General features: G+C 42.6%; 2 protein-coding genes across 3 annotated transcripts; one reads left to right on the forward strand and one right to left on the reverse strand.

Annotated features, from left to right (window-relative positions):
- The first annotated feature begins 2,798 nt into the window (after positions 1–2,798).
- On the forward strand, positions 2,799–7,347 carry rnf146 (ring finger protein 146). 2 transcript variants are annotated; one of them, XM_060894150.1, is made up of 2 exons: positions 2,799–2,853; positions 4,462–7,347. In XM_060894150.1, the coding sequence occupies exon 2, from the start codon at positions 4,463–4,465 to the stop codon at positions 5,675–5,677; it is 1,215 nt and encodes a 404-aa protein (XP_060750133.1). In that variant the 5' UTR covers positions 2,799–2,853; position 4,462; the 3' UTR covers positions 5,678–7,347. The 2 variants fall into 2 exon arrangements, with proteins under 2 accessions (XP_060750133.1, XP_060750132.1); XM_060894149.1 differs by having other exon boundaries at positions 2,811–2,988.
- A 4,533-nt stretch (positions 7,348–11,880) lies between these two features.
- LOC132862206 (uncharacterized) lies at positions 11,881–17,240 on the reverse strand. Its single transcript, XM_060894122.1, has 6 exons — positions 17,048–17,240; positions 15,489–15,687; positions 14,110–14,448; positions 13,969–14,021; positions 13,251–13,809; positions 11,881–13,141 (listed from the first exon to the last, which is right to left on the reverse strand). The coding sequence occupies exons 2-6, from the start codon at positions 15,633–15,635 to the stop codon at positions 12,929–12,931; spliced, it is 1,311 nt and encodes a 436-aa protein (XP_060750105.1). The 5' UTR covers positions 15,636–15,687; positions 17,048–17,240; the 3' UTR covers positions 11,881–12,928.
- Positions 17,241–17,500: the final 260 nt, after the last annotated feature.

Below are 17,500 nucleotides of genomic sequence, written 5' to 3' on the forward strand. Positions count from 1 at the left end.
CACCCCATCAAGTAATCACTCCCATCATCCTTTTCTCATTCTCTTTACTAAACACTTCTTCACCCAGTCACTCCATCGTTCCATCGCTCTCACTCCAACACACTCTCCATACTTCCTCCAGTCCTGTGAGAGACAGAGAGAAATAGAGAGAAAATAGGAATTAAAAACAAGAACAAAATTTGAAAGTTAAAGCTAAAATTGAAAACAATGAAAATGAAAACGAAATGAAATATTTAGTTTTTTTCCTGGTCATTTACAGATTTCCTTTTCATCTTTCAATTAAACCAGCTGTGTGTGTGTGTGTGATGATGATGATGATGATGATGATGATGATGATGATGGTCAGTGTTCCAAATGGCATGTTGTTGTTTAAATCTTCGTGTTGTTGGTTAAACCCACGCTCGCTCATCACACTCTCACACTGACTATGAACAGAGGGATAAAATCTGGATGGATGAGTGGTTATTCCACACTTCAACACACACACACACACACACACACTAAAGCTGCCGGTCAGTCAGCAGGACAGTAACGTGTAGTGGTCGATGATGAGCACTGACCCATCTGACATTTCAACCGAACACGAAAAGCCTTTTGCACAGCGCTGACATTACCTCCAGTCGTGCATATATTTGTGTGTTCGCTGCAGGTCAGTGCACTTTTTTTTACACTCCACAGGCGACTCATTAACCATCACACTGACACCATCTGTCTCAAACCTCCCACTGTTCTCTTTACAAGCATGCTAAAACACAGAGCATTAATAATGAAATCCATGAGACCTCGTAGTGCTTGATAAGTCTAATATGGAGTCATTTAGGATTCAAACCCCTGTAGAAGTTCAGTTCATCGTGGAACAGAAGTGGTCAAGTGTCTGAGTCTCAAATGACCAATAATTCTGACTAAGTCCTTCTCCTGTACTTGTGTTTAGGGCCACAGGGCCGGTGAGCTTTCAGATCATCTTCACCAGCTGGTTCGATAGTTTCCTTATTAGAGAAATAAAATGATCTATACATATTAATATAATTGGAAGTTATTTTAACTCACAGTTATTTTTAATTAATGTAGAATGTTTTTCAGTTTTCAGCACTTACCAGTTGGTGAAGATGGTCTACCAGCCTGACCAGTTTAACCTGTGTTTGGTAGCTAGTCAGACTACGCTGGATTTTTCTGCAGTGCCACTGACTTTTAATATGATTTTATTTTAGAAAATAAATGTTTTTATGTAAAATAGACTTTTCCACTTCTCCATTAAACACTATAGTAAACTCATTTGATTCAAAATTCTTCTTCCATTCAGTAAGAGAAATTAAACACTGGTGACACCTGCTGGTCACATGCGTGTACTGCTTATGTTTACTGCTCTCTCTCTCTCTCTCTCTCTCTCTCTCTCTCTCTCTCTCTCTCTCTCTCTCTCTCTCTCTCTCTCTCTCTCTCTCTCTCTCTCTCTCTAGGCTAGTTATGTAAGCTTGCCGTTAGTCTTTATTTGTCAAAATGCACGTTGTACAGCTTATGCTACAAGATCAGAATTGAGAAATCAGAAAACATAAATAGGAATTTTAAACTATGTCCTGGGGGCACGGTGTCTTAGTGGTTAGCACGTTCGCCTCACACCTCCAGGGTTGGGGGTTCAATTCCCACCTCCACCTTGTGTGTGTGGAGTTTGCATGTTCTCCCTGTGCCTCGGGGGTTTCCTCCGAGTACTCCGGTTTCCTCCCCCGGTCCAAAGACATGCATGGTAGGTTGATTGGCATCTCTGGAAAATTGTCCGTAGTGTGTGATTGTGTTAGTGAATGAGTGTGTGTGTGTGTGCCCTGTGATGGGTTGGCACTCCGTCCAGGGTGTATCCTGCCTTGATGCCCGATGACGCCTGAGATAGGCACAGGCTCCCCGTGACCCGAGGTACAGTAGTTCGGATAAGCGGTAGAAGATGAGTGAGAGAGAGTGAGTAATCCTAAGATCTGACTTCCTTCATTTGAGGTGATACAGCTTTAGTAATTCGAATAGTTTCATTCCAGTACATGTATGGCCTCGTTGTGAAGTCTTGCCTGACGATTAACTCGTTGTTATTCCTGTTTTAACTCTTGCCTTGACTTTTGATTCTTTCATAGTCGTGCCTTTCTGTGCTTGATCATTGCTATATTTGTTGTGTTCTTTTCTGTTCTGTTCTGTAGAATATAATCAGATGGTTTGGACATGTACAGAGGAGGGAGATGGTTATATTGGTAGAAGGGTATTAGAGCTGCAGCTAAGAGGTCATGAGGAAGGCCAAAGAGATATATGGATGTGTTGAAGGAGGACATGAAGGTGTGAGAGTAGAGCAGCGGTCTCCAATCTTATCCACAAAGGGCCGGTGTGGGTGCAGGTTTTCATTCCAACCAAGCAGAAGCCACACCAGAGTCTACTAAAAGCCAAGAACAACTGATTAAACAGGTGGAATCAGGTGTGGCTTCTGCTTGGTTGGAATGAAAACCTGCACCCACACCGGCCCTTTGTGGATAAGACTGTGGAGACCGCTGGAGTAGAGGATGAGTTTAGAGTTGGGAGGAAACAGACGATTCACTTTGGCGCCCCCTAACGGGGAAAGCTGAAAGTAGAAGAAATGTTCTTTCTCAAACATTAAAATTAAGCATGATTTTAGAACCATCACATTCAGATGTTTGCAACATAGTTAAAATAATTATATCCAAATTAATAATATTTAAATTCAGATGTTTACATTTAAATGTAAAATGTTTTATAGCAGGATTTCTAACTATCCCTCGATTCATTTAAAGGAGTCGTTCATGAGGAACCGATTCGTTTGTGAATCATACATCACTGTTTTTTTCTGTGGGACCGAAAACATCGCAGGTTTCTTTTAAACAGCTTTCTGTTTGTACATTTACTATTTTTTGACATTAAAAAAATGAAAAGTCGTTCTGTTTACAGCAGATGAGCGAATAATAAATCTTGAAAGAAGGGCGAGACTTTGGGGGATTTTGACAGGTGAGTCGTTGAATGGAATCTGAAGAGAAACGGTTAGTTAGCATTAGCTTAGCCGGCTAGGCTAGGCTAGGCTAGCTGAGGAAACACTCACTTCACATTCGCTGGGTAGAAATGTGGTCATTCTTTAAAACATTGCGCCACGGAATAAACTGTTGTAATCGTATCAACATAATCGACTAAAATAATCCTGAGGTTGCTTTTCAGTATTAAATTACATTCTGTGACATAAATAAGGCCGCGGTTAGCAAGCTAATGCTAGCATCTGTCTCTACCAAGGCCTGTAAACAGTGAGGTTAGATTTATTAGCAATGTACGTTTCTAAAGTCGGAATCTGTCCAATAAGGTTGTCTTGGGATTATTTCATGTTCTCTACTACAACAGATTACATTAATATAGTTTTTAATGTAAATTGGTTAGCGGTGTTGCTAAGCGATGTGTGCTAAGCTTTGTTTGTGTTTGTGTTTGTGTGCTGGAAACGTTAGTAAAGATTAAACACAAACAAATCACCTGCTTTTCTACATAATATACATCGACGTTAAATATTTTAATTCATTTTATACTTTTTTTTTTTTACTTTTTATTTTAATACTTAACACCTTCACAGTGTAGATGAATCATGGTCTATAGACCTGGTGTTAATCTTAGCAACATCACTGACACATGACTTTACTGAAGGGAATCACATGGAAGTGTGTCATTAAGTGTAAGAATTAAACACTTGTGTGCTATAAATCCGTATTATGTTACCAACCTGATACAGAGAGCGAGTCCGTAACCTTAACACACCGATAAGAGTGTTTTATACTTTCTACATCGACGTCTCGTAGCACGTTAATATGAACCTGAGAATGAATCAACACCTGAACACCAGTCAGTCACCTGAGTCTGGAGACGGACGTATTGATATTATACTATTTACACTGCCGTGCACTCACACGTTATGTACATTACTGATCTGTCATAGACTCTGTATTCCTATTTAATACTCGTACTGTCTGTGTCGTCTCGTATAGTCCAAGCTAAATGTATAGTGTTATTTATGTCTGTACTTTTGAGAGTCACCAACAGCTGGAATGTGTGTATCAACACACTTGACCAATAAACCTGATTCTGATCCTGATACTCAACGACTCACCTGTCAGAATTCCCAGAGTATTTTCTGATCCTGATGCTAACCCTAACTCCTGATACTTTTACCGAGCGAGTCCACTGTTTCTGCTGTAAATGTAAAGGTCATAAGATATTTGAGTAATGAGTCACGCAAAGAGCAAAACGGGATAGGATTAGGGCAATGTTGTGGAATTAGGGGAATGGAAAGTGTTTGTTAAGCTCAGATTATTACTCAGAATGTGTTGCACAACATGTACAGAACATAACTGATAAATATAAAGACATTGTATTTATTTTTTATTTGTTTATTGAGGGCTTTGTGGTGGTTTGTGAACCTGACATGTATCTGCACTCTTTTCTCAGAATGGCTAGCTGTGGAGAGGTCAATCACTCCATTGACGCACTGACCTCGGGTAAAAAAGTGGCCGGCGTAAGAGACGGCAGTGGAAGCCCCTCCCCTTCTCCTCCCCCTTCACTTCCTGTACCGGAGTGCGCTATATGTCTGCAGAGTTGTGTCCACCCTGTGCGCCTTCCCTGCGGCCACGTCTTCTGCTTCCTGTGTGTGAAGGGCGCATCCTGGCACAGCAAGCGCTGCGCGCTCTGCAGACAGGAAGTGCCTGAGGACTTCCTGGATCGTCCCACGCTGCTTTCTCCAGAGGAGCTGAAGGCCACAGCGACAGGGGGGCGGAGCTTAGGTGGGCATGCCTGGTACTATGAAGGATGCAACGGTTGGTGGCAGTATGACGAGCGCACTAGTCGCGAGCTGGAGGAGGCATACCGCGAGGGGAAGAAGAGCGCAGAGATGCTGATCGCCGGCTTCCTGTACGTGGCTGACCTGGAGAACATGGTGCAGTACCGACGCAACGAGCACGGCCGGCGCCGGAGAATGAAGCGTGATGCTGTGAATGTTCCTAAAAAGGGCGTGGCTGGACTAAGGCTGGATCCAGAACCCACGACTGGATCTGGGTCTAACTCTGTTCCTGGATCCGGACCAGTTTCTCCTGCATTTCCTGTCCCTGGACCCACAGATTCGGATGTAAACTCAGATGGAGGGGTAACAGAGAGCGACGTCAGAGAGACAGACGTCCGGACAGAGAGACGGCTGAGAGAGAGACAGAGAGACAGAGTGTCTCCAGGATCCACTGATCCTACAGCCGCCGCTTTGTCACAGGGTTCAGAAGTCGCAACATCGGAGAGGGAGAACTCTGCAGACGGAGCCGATATAAGTGGAGCGATTCGCTTTCAGGCTACGTCTGCCCCGCCCCCAATCCGTCCTCCCGTCATGCTGGGAGGTGACCACGACCTTCATCATAATCATCAACTCATCCAAGCCATTGCGCAGCTCCACATTGGCCGATCTGCACCTGAAGAGGAACAGGAACAGGAAGTGGACGACGACGATAACGAAGAAGATTCGGTGGCTGCACCCGATCCATCCGGATACGAATCAGATACCGGAACGAGCGAAGACGAGGAAGGAGAAAATGATGATGAAGGCAGGAGGCAAAGACTGCAGAGAATGAACGTCGGAGTTCGGTCCCGCAGTCCTGACGGCCAGTGCACGGTGACGGAGGTGTAGCTGTGGACCTGTGAACATGTGGTTTAGGAGGAGCTTGAGGAGCAGGACATGCACTTCTGTCTTAAATGTCTTTTTCTGTACAAACCTTTGTCTGTATCCCAAACTCTAACATGTGGAAAGAACATCTGGTTCATTTTGGTGACGTGTCACAAAAAAACAGAGAAATTTCTCCATTGAAAATTCAAGCTAGCTAATCGACTAATTAGAAATCCGCCGCCTGTCTATAGAGTAAACACACGCACGCAAAACTCAAGACTACGAGCTCCAGCTACTTCTGGACCGCCTTATTGTAACTCGCTGGCTGCAGGTTCTCAGTGTTAAGTGCTTCTGGTGCATTGTGGGTAATACATGCGTTTGCTGAGCCACCGAGAACAGCACAAGAAAAATGACATAACCACTATTGTGAAGTAAATCTGTATATTCTGGCATTTTAAACAATAATAAATAAATAAACAGCTTGTGTGAGAACACTAAGAGCGTTTAGAGTTTGGGACAGAGCTTCTGTGTTCATCTGAGTTTTACTGACCTGCATCATATCTGTGTGATACATAAACATGTAGATACGGACAGACGGAATCCCCGAGTGACAGACACACAGACACGGACGAGTGGAACCGAACGAGCAAAAAACATCGTGTGATGATTTAATGTTCCTTCAGTGCATGTGGGTGTGTTGCATTGTCTGAATGTCGTTTTTTTTTTTCTTCCTCCCTTCATCCTGTCTTTCTTTAGCAGGTGAATGAGTAATGTAGACGTGACCTTCTTTCCTTTTCCTCCCACACACAAAGCTGAGCTCCAAAAATCTGTCCCTTGTGTATTTGTCCTTTTCATTTGTCCTTTGCTTTACTTTATAGAGCTCACTCTCTCTCTTGTGTGCTCTCTCTCTCTCTCTCTCTCTCTCTCTCTCTCTCTCTCTCTCTCTCTCTCTCTCTCTCTCTCTCGTGCGCTCTCTGTCTCTTTCTCGCTCTCTCTCTCTCTCTCTCTCTCTCTCTCTCTCTCTCTCTCTCTCTCTCTCTCTCTCTCTCTCTCTCTCTCTCTCTCTCTCTCTCTCTCTCTCTCTCTCTCTCTCTTTCTTTTTCTTTCTTTCTCTTTGACTTGCTCTCTTTGTTTCCTCACTGTGCCAGGCTGTCTCTGTCTCTCTGTCTCTCTCTCTCTCTCTCTCTCTCTCTCTCTCTCTCTCTTTGACTTGCTCTCTTTGTTTCCTCACTGTGCCAGGCTGTCTCTGTCTCTCTCACACACTCATTGTGTAACAGGACCGAACTCAGTGTTTCATCACATTTTAGTAGAACCACAACTCCAGATGTGTGTGTGTGTGTGTGTGCGCACTCGCTCTATGTCTCATATCTCATCAGAGTTTTTTTTATCATGTATTACTGTAATGCGTTTGAAGGAAGTGCCCGTGCCCCAGGCTGAGACGCTGTGAATTCTGTGGCGTTTTATTGGAGGATTTTATTGTAGTTCTTCTTCAGCGTCCGGGTCTGAGATTTTAATCACTGTTTGCTTTTCCACTCTCGATTCTCCTGTCAGTTGATTTGGGATTTTAAGTTTGTTATTAAACAGAAAGAAACAATTATAACTTCTTTTGCTGTACCTTGTTTTAATGGTGGTGTATTTTCTTTTGTTACTAAGTCGATTGAATTAATAAAGTGTTGTCTATTATTTGTCTGAAACCATGCAAGCGGAGTTTATTTTCACTTCACACTTTAATCTAATAATAATCACCTGGGATCTCTAAATCTCTCATGGATTTATTTGTGTAAATCGTTAACTTGGATTTTTTTTCTCTGAGGATCCAGAGCTTATTTAATTAAAAAACAATCTTTATCAGAAGTAGCTTGTGATTAAGGGGTCACGGTGGCTTAGTGGTTAGTACGTTCGACTCACACCTCCAGGGTTGGGGGTTCGATTCCCACCTCCTCCTTGTGTGTGTGGAGTTTGCATGTTCTCCCCGTGCCTCAGGGGTTTCCTCCAGGTACTCCGGTTTCCTCCCCCGGTCCAAAGACATGCATGGTAGGTTGATTGGCATCTCTGGAAAATTGTCTGTAGTGTGTGATTGTGTGAGTGAATGAGCGTGTGTGTGTGTGCCCTGTGATGGGTTGGCACTCCGTCCAGGGTGTATCCTGCCTTGATGCCCGATGACGCCTGAGATAGGCACAGGCTCCCCGTGACCCGAGGTAGTTCGGATAAGTGGTAGAAGATGAATGAGAGAGAGAGCTTGTGATTAATTCGAGCTTCTGAGGGTTTCATTCAGAGAGAAAAAAAAACATTTAAAAATCTTTTGTGCTTCAAGTTGCAGTGTGATAAAGATCAGTGTGTGTGAGATAAATGAAGTGTGTATGTGTATGGCTGAGAACACAGAACTACACTTCAGTACTGAAGCTGAAACATTAAACGTGTGTGTGTGTGTGTGTGTGTGTGCAGACATGAGGTGACAATCTCACAGAGACATTGGCTGGGACGGCTTTCTCATGACACACACACAACTCCTCCAAGTCTCCTTTTACACCACACACACTAATGCTCACACATCATTCCTGTTTACACTCAGGTTCTCCTTCACTTCCTGTTATTTCAAGATATGAGCATTTGGAGTCACTGATGTCACTTCCTGTTTGTCTCACACCCTGTGTTCTGTGATTTCTCCAACAAACACAGCAAACGAGGTATAAAGCTGAAAAGAAGCAACAAATCGACCAAACGATTCCAAAAATGGAAGAAACAGTTATAATGGTTTCATCATCTGCTGTTAAACGAGTGCAGTGATGTTCTCGTACTGAGACGTGGACGTATGATTGGTACTAAAACTACAAAGGTCCCTATGAAGTGCCCAACTTATGTCGCCTAGATGCAGCATGTGCAGGATCTCTGTACTGAACCTGATGGTTTGGGACACGTCCACAGCAGGGTGGTGGTGGTGGTGAGGAGGAGATGTTCACTGTATTTATTACCTTGTCTGCTTGTGCTGCACCCAGGAGCAGAGCGAGTGAGACGTGTCATCGGTGTCACCACAGTGAAGGAGATGTCAGCGATCTGTATGAGAAATGCAGACGGTGGAATATAAAGCTGGCGTCTGGCTGAGTCGATCTGATCTCATCCTCTCTGACCCTCCCTGAGCTCTGCTTCCTCTACATAACCTTGTTCACCTGATGCCTCTCACACACACACACACTCACACACACAGCACAGCTCCTGATGTGTAGATTGATCAGTGAAGCAGGTTGATTGCTCCTATATGGTCCATCAGCATCACAGACGCTCATCTGAGATATATTTACCTTTTATAACCTTTAAATAAGGCCATGTGGGCCGAGCCAGAGGATCGCGGGTCAGCACTCGTCCTGTCCAGAGCAGGTGCTACACAGAATAGCTGCAGAGTGGCGTAATGGAGACAGACGAAATGTGGCACGAATTTTACAGTGAGCTGGGAATACACACTGACCTCATGAGATCGTGTTCTACATCACACACATCACGTTCATTACAACACTGAGCTGTGACACCTTCATCTCACACACACACACACACAGTCTCTCTGCTGCTGTTGTGCTCAGGTGATGATGTTCAGACCTAAGTAAAGGTACACGATCCTCACTCCAGTCACAACACTGACACAAGTTGGTTTACACCACAGACTGCTGAGATCTGGACTCTGATCGGTGGTCAGGTGTTGATGAATTCTCTCTAACAGTTCTGACATCAGCACAGTTTTATATTAATGTGGTATTGTTTCTATAGCAACAGCACAGGGTAATTGTTGAGGATCACTCTGTAACACTGAGGTAAAGTTGTAGCTCTGTAATCTTCATGATATTCGAGTTCACACTTATTCATGGTTTCTTAGTAACATGACAAGCTGAGATTAGATTTTTCTTTCTATCTCATATAGACATAATGAGAAAGTGGAACAAGTGTTTCCAGTTGTTTCCAGTTGTTTCCAGTTGTTTCTAGCTGTTTCTAGCTGCTAGCTGCTAGCACAGAAGTGACCAAGGGAAGGTTTGTGGTTTTCTGGACACACCATGTGACAGTAAATAGAGTGTGTGTCGTGTTGTTCTTTAATTTAATTATCTGTAGTTGTTATTAAGATTTATATTTATATAATAACATATTAACTGATCCAGGATCTGTATTTAAGTGCTTATATAGTTTATAAAGTTAAGTACACTATGCAGTATATGGTGTTGTGTTATATTGTGTATAGTTGTGGGTTTGTTTGGGGTTGTGTTCTGTTTTGTTGTGTATAGATTAATATTAAAAGATAGTTGTCTTTAAGATTAGCCTTTAGCACAGAGACCGCTCTGTGACATCATGGAGACTCTCCAGCTGTCTGAAGTTCGACTGTATGCACTTGTGTGTGTTTGCGAGTGTGTGTGTGTGTTTTTTAAGTGCATATCTAATCTTGTGTAACACGGCACAGACCATCTTTAGAGACCATTAGAGAGAGTAATGCGTCATGGCGAATGGTTACATGTTGAAGAGAAAGATGGAGGGATTAACAGCAGGCTAAACGGAGAGGTGATGACATCGCTAAACACAGACAGACACGAAGAGACGACGAGGCGATCGCTAATATTTTTAACATCAAAAGAAGAGTAACATAAACTTTACATCTTCTTAAATCCTGCTGTTCATAACAGGCTTAAAGGGAGCTGATGCTCAGGGTGATGAATATGCAGATAAGGGCCACAGACTCATACTTTAATGTAATAATATAAAAAATACACTGAGTTTTACAGGATTTTCAGGATCTCATTACATGTAAATTTCTTCAAACTCTCATCAGCTCATCATCTGTATTATTAAATAATAATAAATGTGATCCACTTGATCAGTGTGGGTGGATCCTACACAGAGGTGCTGTTCAAAATGATTCATTTTAATATTTATAGCAGTATTGATCTTTATATTGACCTTTAAACATAAAAACTTATACTATTAACTATTAACCGTATATATAAATATATATATATTAATCAGTATAATAATATATTATATAAAAAATATTAATATATCAGTTATATTAATACAGCAGCAGTTACAGACAGTAAAATAACGTGCTGTTAATGAGACTTACATCTTACCTGATCACTGTAGAAAATGCCTTGTTCTGATTGGTTCCTTCTGTTCCACACCATAATAGTGAGTTAGCCAATAAAACGTGGCTGTGACAGATTTTGGATCTGTTATAGAATACCTCAGGACTCCCCTGTTAACTGCATCAAACCAAACCTCATTTAGAATGAAGTCCGTTAGTTAGACTGTAATTTTAACAGTGATAAACTGGTGGCTATTAGCTTGCTTTAGCTTCTATTAGCTTGCATTAGCTTCCATTACTCTTTAGCTGCAATGAATGAGCGTTTTTGGCTTGAACTCCTGCTTTAATTCACCTTCTCAGCTAATTAAATGTCTGTGAGGAAGCCAAGTCTTGTTAAAATACCTCTTTAAGTATTTGTGTGTGTGTGTTTGTGTGTGTGTCTATATGTGTGTTTGTGTTTCATAATCACACACACCGGTCTTGTCTGTGTGTATATATAATCTTGTCCTTGGCGGTCAGAGTCTAAGATTTCTGGCACCAAAACAACGTCACGCTAGCTATTCCAAGCCCGAGAGCCACATAGCAGAGCGGGCTAGGGTGACACAGAGAGGTGCATTATGGGTAGACAGGGGTGTCATTAGGAACCCTGGGATGTGAATAGACAGACTGCTGATGATGCTTTAAGGTGGTGAGACAAGCACAAGGAGCGCTAATGTGACTTAATGAGAATGAAAGGATGCGGCATGAACTATGAATCTTACAGAAAGAGAGAGAGAGCGATAGAGAGAGAGCGATAGAGAGAGAGCGATAGAGAGAGAGAGAGAGAGAGAGAGAGAGAGAGAGAGAGAGAGAGAGAGAGAGAGCACACTTGGTTACCCTTTTTTCTTTAATCACTTATCTAGGTGAAATAAACATTATTTTTTTTTTTTTACATACTTTATTTTATCCTCCTCAGGCTGCAGGACATTATATAAATACATAAAATGTACAAATGATAAAAGTTCTGTTATTAAAGGTTGAGAAACCGAAAAACTTGATAAAAATATTTCTGCCATTTCTGACCCTTTTTGTTTTCCACACTCAGTCTCTAATATGTACAGTGTTTATAATCGTATTACATCATTGTCATGTTTTAAGAGTTTTCTGTATGTGAAACATTACACACCAAAGACGTGATCATTAAAAGCTTTAATGGCATTAAAAAATGGATTAAACAGTAAAGTAACAGGTGAAGTAAAAGGCCACAGAAAAGAAAAGAAGAGTTTTTGTTTGTAAAGACTGCAGTGTTTTAAATTCAGATACTTCAAGAGGACATGAAAAGCTACATGAGATACCTAAAAACATTTCTACACTAAAGTAACACGTCCATTTATTCCAGAAGATTCTTCACCGAATAACTGAATTATTATTATTATTTATTATGAAAACGCCTTTTAATGCTGTCCTTCAGGGGAATTTGTACAGATTATATTACAGAAAATGTTATGAAAATGCTTCAAGAAGAAAAGAAGAGAGGAAAAAGAAGAAAAATCCAAAAAGCGAAACAACCCTCACTCTCATTCATCTTCTACCGCTTATCCGAACTACCTCGGGTCACGGGGAGCCTGTGCCTATCTCAGGCGTCATCGGGCATCAAGGCAGGATACACCATGGACGGAGTGCCAACCCATCACAGGGCACACACACACACACACTCTCATTCACTCACGCAATCACACACTACGGACAATTTTCCAGAGATGCCAATCAACCTACCATGCATGTCTTTGGACCGGGGGAGGAAACCGGAGTACCCGGAGGAAACCCCCGAGGCACGGGGAGAACATGCAAACTCCACACACACAAGGTGGAGGTGGGAATCGAACCCCCAACCCTGGAGGTGTGAGGCGAACGTGCTAACCACTAAGCCACCGTGACCCCAACGAAACAACCTCAAATATGAAATGATGAATGAAGCAACAGAAAAATAAAGAGAAGTTTTTCTCGACCCAGAAGAGCATCAGTGTGTATTTGACTCCGAACCTCCTGTATTTACATCAGCACTGTTACAGTACAATCTTTTGAGAAGATCACAGCTCTTTGTTCTTCACTTCAGGTTTGTAGGTAGACGGTGTCTTTATTTACAACAATTTGCGTTAGTGTGAAAAGCTACAAAAAAATAGAAAAGATGAAAACAGTCAAAAAAGGTGAAAGGTAAACTTTTACTGTGTCCGTCCTGCTCACATGATCACAGTTTCTGTGTACAAACTGTAGTTATTGAAGCGATGCTTGGATTTACAGGCAGGACTGAGTGAGCGGGATCTAGGAATAACAAACGGGGTTATTGTCGCAGGCGGGGCTTGGCTTGCCCACCTGGACGGAGGCCGCTGATTGGCTGGACGAGCCGGACGAGAGAAACTCCTCCGAGGTGTAGTGGGGGAGTCGCAGCTCGCCTACAGGAATCGGAAGACAATATGAGTGAGTGAACTTCCAATCTGTGCTTGAAGGAAATATTATTTTTTAGCAAAACTGATTGTTTAACTAAATGTTTTGCCTCCTCACCTGGTGTGGTGATGGTGTGTTCCTTGGTGATGGTGTGGAGCAATTACCCAGAATCCTCTCTGTCATCTTGAAGTCAGTCTGTAAAGTGTCTGTCCCCCAATGGGAGGTCTTCACACCTACTTTTGCACCTCTGTGTTCCCAGTTCTGAAGTGGTACAGGTGCTTCAGTGTCCTTGACGGTCACATGTCTGGACCCTCGGCTTCCACCCAGCTTTGGGGACCTGGGCACCAGTTTGGGCACCAATGTGGTTACAGTTCCATCCTCAATCAGTGTTTTCCCTTCATTTTCCTGCAACATGGCACCAAATTTCCGCAGGACAGATGGGCTGCCACACCTCCGGTCCACTAGGGGGCACTTTGGTGAGTCAGAGTAGTTCACATAGCGAGTAGGGACATGAGGACTGTCTCTCTGTTTGATTGGTGGTTTACTGACTGATTTCTCTGGGGAAGTGATCTGGTCTTTCCAGCTGACACGTCGGACATGTGGCTCGTTCCAAACCGAGACTTTATTCTTCCTGTTCTCCACATCCTCAAATTCACCCAGTGACACACAGCCAGTCCTGTGGAGGAGACAAGAACCCAAAGAACCGATCAAAAAATGAAACAAATGTCTAGCCAGAAATAAATACACCCAGTGTTCAGACTAGTAAGTGACAAGCAGCAGGTGAGTGATACCAGGTGATGTTAGTGTTTTAGTGGAGACTGATAGAGACACACACCTGCTGGTCACAGGCCACTGATCAGTGTAAACACTCTGAGTCTGGATAGAGCTCTGAAAGACAAGGAGATGAGACAGATTAAACACCAGGTTAAGCACTGACCCTGAAACTGTAAAGACTATAATCCTTCTGTAAACTCACCATATTTGGAGCTCCATGTGGATTCTGTCTGCTGTCCATCCCGAGGTATCCGTCCAGAATGTCCAACATCACGTCCTGACCGTTAACCGTGTAACTCTGAGGACCCACAAAGCCACTGCTGTGATAATTAACACCATAACTCAACGGGTCACTGGTGTGATTACTCGGTTGTTTAAAAGTCTTGTGTTGCACTGGGACGTTGTTTACATTTCCACCACGGCAACCGTTGTTATTGTAACTGCTGGTGTTGCTGACAGGAAGTAAGGTGATGTCTAGCTGAGCGTTGGAGTTCGGATTGATCTCAGTGGCTCCTCTGCGTGCTTCTACCACCTTATATAACTGTAACACACACACACAAGTCAAACTGTCAGGTACAGACTGTGTGTGTGTGTATGTGTGTGTTTTTTTGTGTATGTGTGTATGTATGTATGTATGTATGTATGTGTGTGTATGTGTGTGTGTAGTGTGGTAGTGTGTGTGTATGTGTGTGTGTGTGTAGTGTGGTAGTGTGTGTGTATGTGTGTGTATGTGTGTATGTATGTATGTATATGTGTATGTGTGTGTGTGTGTAGTGTGGTAGTGTGTGTGCATGTGTGTGTTTGTGTGTATGTGTGTATGTATGTATGTATGTATGTGTGTGTGTGTGTGTGTGTGTGTGTGTGTGTAGTGTGTTAGTGTGTGTGTATGTGTGTATGTATGTATGTATGTGTGTGTGTGTGTGTGTGTGTGTGTGTATTAGAGTTTAATATGATAGCTAACACAGTAACATAATCTACTTAATTACTGTCCCATTCCACAGTGTGTGTATGAACACAGCATTGCATTCCAGTGTTATTAAATTTGTTCTTATTTCCTTTCTGTGTGTGTGTGTGTGTGTGTGTGTGTGTGTGTGTGTGTGTCTATTTGGGCGAATCTATTATTACACACATAAACACACACCCTGCCAACTACAGAGATAGACACACTGTGCCGCCAGTTCTGGGGGTCAACACCCATTTGACCAATCAGAAACCTCGCCCTGCTGCCACAGCCGGGGTAACAACAACAACATCATCATCATCATCATCATCATCATCATAGTGCTGCAGTGAATGTGCAGAAATGTCTGCAGCTCCCTGTCCTGTTGATTTGATGTGTGTGTTTATGTAGATGATGTGCATTTGTTTGTATTTGTTTGCTGTGTTGCTATTAGTGAGTGTTTGTTAGTGTTGTTTACAGCATTTATATTTCATTTAAATTTAGTTTAATGTTAGTTTTTGTGTAGCAATTAGCAGCTGTACAGACTTGTTGGTATTAGCTAAAGTGTGTGTGTGCTGATGTTTTGTGTTTAGATTGTATAGTGACTGCTGATGTTAGTGTTGTGTGTTTGTGTGTCTCACCTCTTCTATCTTTCTCTGCACTTCCTGTAGTTGCTCCTCCCACAGCTGCACCTCTGAGTCGAAGGAGTCGAGCGAGTCTACACACTCTCCGCTCCACACACACACTCCGGGATCAACACCACAGTGCAGGTCCAGGGCAGCCATCATGTGTGTGTGTGTGTGTGTGTGTGTGTGTGTGTAGGGCAGGTATGACTGAAGACTGTGAGAAAGACAGTGACAGTGAGAATGTCAGTACTCTATACATAGGCAGTGTTTATTCCTCCTCTCTCTCTCTCTCTCTCTCTCTCTCACACACACACACACACACACACAAACAACAACAACGAACAAACAAACAAAATAAATGTATTGAAAAATGTAAAAGGAGGCAAAAGTCAGAAAAGGAGCAAATGAAAGTCTAAAATAGGAAATGAGAGAAAGGTCAGAAAGGGTAAAGGAGGAAAAGTGCAAATAAATCAGGAAAAATAATGGAGAAAAAAGGGAGGAAGAAAAAAGAAAGATCAAAGTATTTAGACTCAGTATGTTGTATATTATAACGTGTGTGTTATTTAGTAGTATTTATGTTCTATAGTAATCCCTGTGTTCAGTAGCGACTCTTCTTCCTCTGTGTGAGTTTATCTCAGAGAAGCTCTTCTTTCTCATCGAGATCATTCTCAGATTTTTCCTTCACCCGGTCCTGTGGAGGTCAACGACCCCTGAGGGACGAAGACCTCTGACCTGCTTGGAAGTGACTGGAGTCCAGCGCTTTTCAAATGACCAGGGAACGCTGTCCCCTAACGTATGTTCTATTGTGGGGTCCGAAACCAGACACCGGAGAGACTCCTGGGTGCTGGATGGAGCAGTGTGTGATGTAAGAAGTGTGGAATATTTAGAACACTGTCACTAGGATATGTACCAATAACCAGATGAATGATATGATCAGTGTGTGTTCGTGAGTCAGACCTGTGGAGGAAAAACCCTCACGCTGATCTGTCTAATAAAGTTAATACATTATTTTCTTTTCCAAACCACTTTCACAAAGGAAAAGAAAATCCCATGAAGCCCAGAAAATTCGAGCTTGTTATTATTTCACTTTTATTTTTTTCAGTAGTGAGCTTCAGTCTTCTGAACATCATCACGCCTCCTTGTTTACTGGTTAGATAGAGAAACAGACGCCTGGTTATTTATACAGAGTCAGTGCACTAATTTAAACGGTTCGTCAGGTTTCATTACGTTAGCGAGCTAAATGTAGCTCAGAGGACGTCTGAAATTTACAAACCAATCTCACAGTAATCACAGTAAGAGTCTGTAGCACCAGAGCAGTGACGCTCAGGGTGAGAATTATGACGTGATGATGAGAAGATTATGGTTCCATTAATGTTTCTGTGAATTTCACAAATCAGAACGATATCTACACACAGAGTCATCACTAAATGTTAGAATGTCACCGAACAGATGGTTTCTTGTGTTGTTTTTTTGATGTTCACACACTTTACATTAGGATGTAAACTGTAGTGTGTATCAGTAAATAAACATTTAAGCCCCACATGATATCACACGCGTCAGTCTGTCCTGCTTACCGCTTGTAGGATGTGTGATGTGATCAGACACCAATGAAGTCCTGAATCTGAGAGATTTCTCCTTTTCTGCTTCAGTCCTGTCTATAAAGTCCACTGAAGCCTCTGAAGTGTAAAATACTTTAAAAGCCACTTGTTCCTCGTCTCTTCACGTCAGACACTTAACTGAATGATGTTTCGGCTGAAGCCGGGAAACTTTATAGCTCGTCTTTTTTTTCTATTTCCACCGCGGCGTCACTCAGGCCCGTGTGTCATAACAACAGATTTATGAGCACCATGTGAGCTCCTGTCGTCACCGACGTCCCCGGGGTCGAGTTACAGAGCTGGCAGGGCCGCTCGGGCCCCGGTGTGTTTACATGGCCGTGTTTTCAGTTTTATATTTAACGCAGCTGTTGCTTTTGCTTGTTGCTGCTCTGCTTTAGGACGTGGCAGATTCCCAGCTCGTGTGACTTTCTG

This window comes from Tachysurus vachellii, chromosome 19 (genome assembly GCF_030014155.1).
Source record: "Tachysurus vachellii isolate PV-2020 chromosome 19, HZAU_Pvac_v1, whole genome shotgun sequence".
Lineage (NCBI taxonomy): Eukaryota > Metazoa > Chordata > Actinopteri > Siluriformes > Bagridae > Tachysurus > Tachysurus vachellii.